This window comes from Brassica oleracea, chromosome C2, assembly GCF_000695525.1.
Source record: "Brassica oleracea var. oleracea cultivar TO1000 chromosome C2, BOL, whole genome shotgun sequence".
In the NCBI taxonomy this organism is placed as follows: Eukaryota; Viridiplantae; Streptophyta; class Magnoliopsida; order Brassicales; family Brassicaceae; genus Brassica; species Brassica oleracea.
In genome coordinates, this window is record NC_027749.1 from 37,139,600 (window position 1) to 37,146,737 (window position 7,138).

The 7,138-nt window shown below is 38.0% G+C and overlaps 2 protein-coding genes across 3 annotated transcripts; one reads left to right on the forward strand and one right to left on the reverse strand.

The window, feature by feature from the left end:
- The first annotated feature begins 318 nt into the window (after positions 1-318).
- LOC106324132 lies at positions 319-1,008 on the forward strand. The gene is made up of 3 exons (XM_013762156.1): positions 319-363; positions 432-811; positions 906-1,008. The coding sequence occupies exons 1-3, from the start codon at positions 319-321 to the stop codon at positions 1,006-1,008; spliced, it is 528 nt and encodes a 175-aa protein (XP_013617610.1).
- Positions 1,009-1,374: 366 nt separating this feature from the next.
- Positions 1,375-6,660, reverse strand: LOC106320472 (putative ion channel POLLUX-like 2). 2 transcript variants are annotated; one of them, XM_013758846.1, is made up of 22 exons: positions 6,457-6,660; positions 6,075-6,130; positions 5,915-6,000; positions 5,554-5,807; positions 5,099-5,170; positions 4,896-4,971; positions 4,666-4,764; positions 4,434-4,588; positions 4,233-4,337; positions 4,069-4,155; positions 3,654-3,738; positions 3,422-3,569; positions 3,266-3,342; positions 2,830-3,186; positions 2,673-2,765; positions 2,470-2,596; positions 2,329-2,405; positions 2,204-2,251; positions 2,054-2,123; positions 1,905-1,978; positions 1,716-1,826; positions 1,375-1,615 (listed from the first exon to the last, which is right to left on the reverse strand). In XM_013758846.1, the coding sequence occupies exons 1-22, from the start codon at positions 6,540-6,542 to the stop codon at positions 1,514-1,516; spliced, it is 2,445 nt and encodes an 814-aa protein (XP_013614300.1). In that variant the 5' UTR covers positions 6,543-6,660; the 3' UTR covers positions 1,375-1,513. The 2 variants fall into 2 exon arrangements, with proteins under 2 accessions (XP_013614300.1, XP_013614306.1); XM_013758852.1 differs by having other exon boundaries at positions 1,694-1,826.
- Positions 6,661-7,138: the final 478 nt, after the last annotated feature.

Consider the following 7,138-nt stretch of genomic DNA (forward strand, 5'->3'; position numbering starts at 1 on the left):
GTTTTGCTGACGACGTTAAAAATATTTTTTTAAATTCTTTTTTCTGTAACTACTATTTTTTTTTACTTTTTTATTTTAAAAACATAATATAACTTGACAATATTTTGTTTCTTTTTTTAAAAGATATCAAATTTGAAATAATGAAATTCTATTAGGAGGTCTCGGGATACGTAGAATAAAGGACGTCTCTGCGGTGTTTGATTTGAAATTGATATGGCGTCTATTTAACAACTCAGACTCTCTTTGGGTTCAATGGATGAAGCAAACTATACTACAAGGAGATTCCTTCTGGGATGCTAGGGTAGGGGCAGTAGGCTCATGGGTTTGGAAGAAGCTGCTCCAGCTGAGACCATTAGCCAAACAGTTTCTGTGTATGGAAGTCCGAGATGGTAAATCTGTTGGATTTTGGACTGATATATGGCTTCCTATAGGGCGAAGTAATTGGTGAGCGTGGAACTCAGAAGCTTGGCATTGTACGCAACACAAAGATTGCTGATGTTTTAGCAGAAGATCAATGGAGATTTCGGAACTCAAGAGATAGCAGTATAGAGAAAGTGCTTGCGCAGGTAAAGGCAAACCCGCTAACATTGACGCCAAACGCAGATGATGTTGTGAAATGGAAGCGAGGAGATGTAGCGTATGTGTCGGAATTCTCAGCATACAACACTTGGAACATAGTTCACACCCAAAATATTAAGGTACCCTGGGCGAAGTTGATTTGGTTCAAACAAGGTGTGCCACGGTTTGCCTTTGTAACTTGGCTAGCTGTTAAGGATAGGCTCTCTACTGGATCTAGAATGAGAGCTTGGGGGTTAGAACAGGGATGCTTGTTCTGTGGAGAGCCAGAGGAATCAAGAGACTACCTGTTTTTTGCTTGTCCATACACCTATGGCTTATGGTTGCAGATTATTGGCTCCTTACTCCGACCGACGACATCACCAGACTAGGCTGAGATTCTGGGTCGCATTCTTCACTCAGCACATGATAGGCTCACTTCTATTCTCCTGAAGCTAGCATTACAAGTCACTGTCTATTACATATGGCGCAAACGTAACGAGAGACGACACATAGCGGAGTCAACCAGCACACCAGCTTGCAAAGTTGATAGAGAAGACTATTAAGCAGAGGATTATGTCCACTCGATACTACGAGAAGAGAGGACGTACGGGACTGATGCAGTGATGGTTTGAGGCCCATATGGGGTAAAGATAGTTGTTAAGGACAAAGATTTTGGATTTCTAGATTCATTTTGTAAATAACTATTTTTTTTCTATGATGATCAAAAAATTTAACATTTCATAAAAAAAAAAAAAAAATTCTATTGGGAGTGAACCCAAAATAACTCAAGAATTAAAGACCAATGAACACAGAGGCTTTACATGTAAAAGCATTTTTTTTTTTTGTATAAATCAACGCCTTATTTGATGCTTACATTTGTAAGTCAGACTCCTCGTCCAATGTCACTTGTTGTGTAAGAAACTATAACATATGGAAAATAGAATATATAGTAGTTTCATAATGTGATGGGTTGGTCTCCTTCAAGCTCCGATATAACAATCAACGAGTCTGTCAATTCGAGGGAGAGAGCTTCTGTCTTTGGAACCGGATTGATTACCTGCAACAACAACAAAACGAAGTATGTATATTAATTATAATAAAACTTTGGAGAAAGAGGTTAATATAGTGTCTGTACCAGAGCAATAAAACAGTCGCACCTTTTTACCGCCTTTTATGTAGCCTATAGCTACTTCTCTCCTTAGCCAAGCCCGCTCTGTAAGCTCGGTGAATGAAGGGTTCTCGCCCTTTTTCATGTACAGCTCAATGTCCTGCGTCTCTCAAGCAAACCCAAGATTTTCAGACCACAATGCAAAGATTTGAGCGAAAGAGAGTGTTATGTGTTTGACCTTGACGTATATCTCATCACCCTCTGCGTTTAGAATGTCCTTCCACACCTCGTTTAGTTCGCTGTTTTCAGCAACTGGTTGTAAAGAAACAAGTACTAAGTTATTGCTGTTGTCAAAAAAGAAGAAAAAGAAAAAGACAGAAGTGCAACCTTGTGCTGTTACAAGGCTCATCACTTCCTCTGCTGCTATAAATGTTAGGGACGGCTTAATTCCAGTTATCTACATGGTTTTGCATTACGTTTCAGTAACATAACCTGCGGATAAGAGAGATCACAAGAGAAAAAGAAGACTTCCAATACCTGCTTGCCAAGTTTTGAGTCAACGATCTCAGCAGCTAGATTTTGTACCTAGAGACCCAACAAATATTAAGATGGAATTTCAGTAACTCAATGTAGTAGGCTGCGAAGAAAAGTCAGTACGATACCTTAACTCCAAGCTTGTTACAGATGCTTTCAGCGAGTAGAAGAGAGTAAGCGGATTGTTTGTCTGCTCTAGATGGATCTACAGGACATCAAATCATTTATCATTATTTCCAAAAGATGAAGAACCAATGGTAAATGCTTACCTCCAAGAAGCCAGTCTCGATCCGATATTACAAGGATGGTCAGAGGAACATTTTTGCCTTTCCTGTATTTACTTTGCATATGTATTATAGTTTCTTTTAGTGTCTCATAGTTCATAGGATTCCCAACCTGTAGAAGATTTAAAAAAGACATCAACAATCAAATAGCTTTGAAGCTTCATTCCACTGGAAAAAATGAAATCTACCCGATGTGAAACTTTGATGTTCTTGATTTTCCTTGAACCTATACCATCACCCACCCTACTTCTTTCCTCTAATGGTACATCCGACAATATCTCCTGTGTGTAAAAAAAGATAATTATCAGTAACAGCCGAATAGAGATAATGATTATATGGGCATACCAGTGAACTGCCTGGACCAAGATAATTATCAAACTCCTCAACCATATGTACAACATCTCCGCGCCAACCAAGTAAGAGTATAGATTCCTTGGGACCTCTGACTGAATCTGATCCCTTTGATAAGGACTTACGAGGCCGCATTATAATCTTCGCTAGACGTGATCGTTTTTTCTCAAACACTTGCTTCCGAGTAACATGCTGATCCACTGTAATGTCCTCAGTTTTTATGTCTGTAAGTTGCTTCTTTTTCCAATTGAGAGGTGCTATAAACAATACTTTGTCGGTTTCCATGAGCTTTTCGTCATCACTAGGGTGGAAGTTTACTTTCCCATCTCGTAACAGGCCACATACCACAACCTGAAAAGAATGAAACCAATTACAAAGACTAAACGGTAAATAATGCGAAAACAGATGCTGACAAGAGAGTCAATCCTACCTCTTGGAACCCCAGTCTTAACTGTCTATACCTCATTCCAGCTAGATTGGGGAAGCTGTTAAGATTAAATACATTTTCTGCAATGAGTAGACTTGGTATTATTAGTCTTGAATACAAAAACATGAAACAAATTTTTCACATGAAAGCAGACCATACTCGAGTAATTTAGAAGGTGCCTGTAGATCTTTATAAGGTTCTTCTGACGTGAGCATTGAACAAACAATTTGGACGTAACATTTTCAACCGGCTCCACTTTCAGTCCCGAAATGGATTTGAGAAGATCATATGTACTTGGGCTTGATACCTGCATTCATTTTGCAGAAGATCAGCACTGTAAAGTACAAAACGGAAAACCATTACTGCACACAGTCTTAGTTACCTAATTTACCTCTACAATGGTTGGGATGGATTCCATCTTTGGTATAGGTTGAAGGGCCAATACAGAAAGAAACGCGTCTGTATCAACTTCGTACCTGAAACAATTTTTAACTTAATTGGTTCCTCTTTCACAAAGTACTGAGATTCCAATTTTTTAACATTCCAGCTTTCTGACAAGTGAACAGGGTTCCTCTTTGTTCTTCTCACTGAGAACCAAAGTGCTTAACGAAGAACAAAGTACAAACCGGACATATTAACCGTAATGAGGAGTAACCATGAGTTAATTCAAGATAACTCTCAACCCCAAACTAACTAACACGAACGAGCTACCACACTGCACACTTTTACTTACTCAGCAGATGCCTTTTCCGAACTTCTCAGTTTCCACTTCACAAATACTTTGAGAAACTTAAAATTTTGCTTACCGATCACCTTTGGTTGGTAGTATGATAATGGCACGCGCCATACTTGCGGCAGCCCTCTCAAATGATTTCGTCATGTTAAGACTACAACTGCACTGGTAGAAGCACGAAATCAGCGCTATAGCAGCCTTTTGTCCGCCTAATCAGAAGCGTGTCAACCACCTTACCTCTTTGTAAGGATGTCAATGTGACTAAAATCTCTAGAGTACGTATCAGCTATCTTGTCCATCTGCTTCCTTGGAGCATCAGACATAAGCAGAAGTCTCTGCCTCCTTAAAAGCATGTAACAAGAAAATTATCAGCCAAGTCAACATAAGCGGGGAAATAAACTGTAATATATATATATATAGAGAGAAAGATCAAATTACCTAGCTGAGGCCGTGCCTAAGCGGACAGCATGCTCATGATAACTGTTCAGTTGCTTTAGTATGAACGGCAGATGACTGTTTATTCCACAAATTATGATATGATCAGCTTCCAGGACTTGCATCTGAGCCCCTTCTCTAAGTTTTTGCATATTACTCTGCCAAGACAAAGCGATCAGGAACTTTTACCATTTAAATTATTTCCTCAACAGTAGTGTTTATGTCAAGAACTTACACGAAATTGTTCTGTCATTGTGCTTAAAAGCCGAGAATAAAACAATATTCCCCAAATGGCTAGGACAAATCCAATGACTCTTTCAATGCGTGTCTTTTGCTGCAGTTTTCAGCAACCACAAAAAAAAAAAAAGATTTAGTTGCAAGATCTCCATAGAATTATCAAGAGCCTTGTAAGTTTTAATTGATGTAGAACCATATTTTTGAATCGGTAAAGAAGCAAATCATGACCTTGAGATGAGTAGAAGAGGAAATGAGGCATGCCCAGGCCTCCCAAAAACATTCTTCTAAGGGTTGATTGTCTTTCCTTCACAACAAGAAGGCAAATAGTGGTAATTGAGTTTTATCTTCCATTTATAGGTTCAGAAAAAGATCATATAATCACACTAAGACGTGGAGATGATGGATATGTAAGTTAAATAGAGCCATGTTACCTGAACTGGGAAAATAGGAATCCCCCGATTATAACAAACGATATGCATGCTAACAGGAGCGCCACAAGGAATCTAGAATAGCCACGAAAAGTGATTAGAAAGGATGTCATAGTTACAAAGAAAGGATGTAAACACAGTGACGCTAGCAATAATAGTAAGAAGGAATCTGATAGTACATCTGAGAAGGTGAAGCAAATTCTCACTTAGGAGATCCCTAACCCCAAACCCATTTCCACAATACTTGAAGACGAAAGAGTAGACATGAATCTACATTATTCGCCTTAAATTTTAGAAAACTATCCCAGCTATTCTGCCACTTTCAGTATCAACCATCCAAAACCTATAGTTTCTTCTGTAGTTAGTGACATTTGCACTTACAAACACCAAGGATGATATTTGAATGATTTCAGAGAAACAGAAGAAAAGCGAGAATATAGGGAGGGTTTAGGGCATACGTTCCAATGTTCTTCTCAAGCTGAATATTGAAGAGGTAAATAAACCTTGAAGTACTCCATTTAATATCACGTAAAGAAGGAATTGACAAGTCCAAGTTGAGAGGTGTAGGCTTATTTAGAGAGTTGGATGCACAGGCAAAAGGCAAGGTAGCCACCACCGAGTTCTGAATGAGACCAGGAAGCATCTTTTGCATTTTTCTGAACAGCGCATACAGTGGGACGCATCCTATCACAGCTTTATACGGAAGAAGGCTCTGCAAGATATAAATGCATCCTTCAAACCAAGAACAGGTGAGCGGACCAATAACAAAAAGATTAAGACATTGACATTTTTTTTTATATGGTTTAGTTTCACTCACACCTTATGTAACTTGGAACAGAAATCATTCAGGTTGACATTAGAAGGCTCTCTGTCTCCTGTTCTTTGAGAGTTGACTTTGAAGGTCCCTATAGGATAGAGAGACAATAAAGTCAACTGTTGAAAATGAAAGATCCCTCTGATATTGTTTCAAGAAGCTCACCTCGGAATCTGAAAGACTCAGTCCCACCTGAAGGTAGAGAGTGTAAACTCAATCTCCTGCAAAATGATTTAAAAAAAATAAAAAACTTTTTTTTTTCAGAATGAGCTTTGATTGAACAACACCCTTCACTGTTGAACTGTTTAACTTAAACCAAGATTTCAATTCGAACCTAAAACCCTAAACCCAGATTTAGAAATTCCAATTAAACTACAAATAAAGAACAGTAAACGTAGCTTCTTAACCGGAAGAAGAAGAAGAAGAAGAAAATCTCAATAATCCAAATGAAAACACTCGACAATCACAGACTGTATATAATCAATCATCTTATGAATAAGTCACCACCATGGAAGCAACTGTTTTCAGAAATTCGAAAGATACAGACCTTTTAAGAGAAGAGAATCGATTCCGTCTAGAAGCTTGAGAAGGTAGAATCAATGGCTTCCAGCTTAACAACTGAACAGCCACCATTCTTCTTCTTCTTCTTCTTCTTCTTCTCTTTCGATCTCATTGTTTCTCGGCCTTTTATGTGTATATACATGTGACAACAGAAACCTGTTTTTTTTTTTAATAATAATTTGTATTTATTTAATGGGACCATCTCTTCGTTTAACCTATTAGTTAGTTATAAAAGTCTCATTATAGACTCACCGCTGCCTCAATTTTTTTAGGGAAAATTTACGAAAGGGAAATTGAGTTGTATAAGGCAATAATAATGCATAATTAGGTTGATAGACGATTATCTTTATTTTTCTATACATCGATACAATTTTATGTAATATTGTTGTTTTGTCCCTAATTCTAACCGGTGAAACCTATTGAAAAGAAAATTAAAAATTCTTAATTTTTAATTCTGGAGAGTAACTTGTGGCTCTATTAGCATCACATTATTTCTTTTAATTTTTTTGGTAACTTTTGAAAAAGTGAAAGGTTGTCGTCGACGGTTTTCTCACATTCTTCCAACTCACCAATTTTTTTCTCCACAGTCGCCACAATCGGCCTCCTCTGCGTTTCTTCGACTCCTAGAAGTGCGTTGCAAAAGGGAAATCGTTTGCGCTTGTGAAATT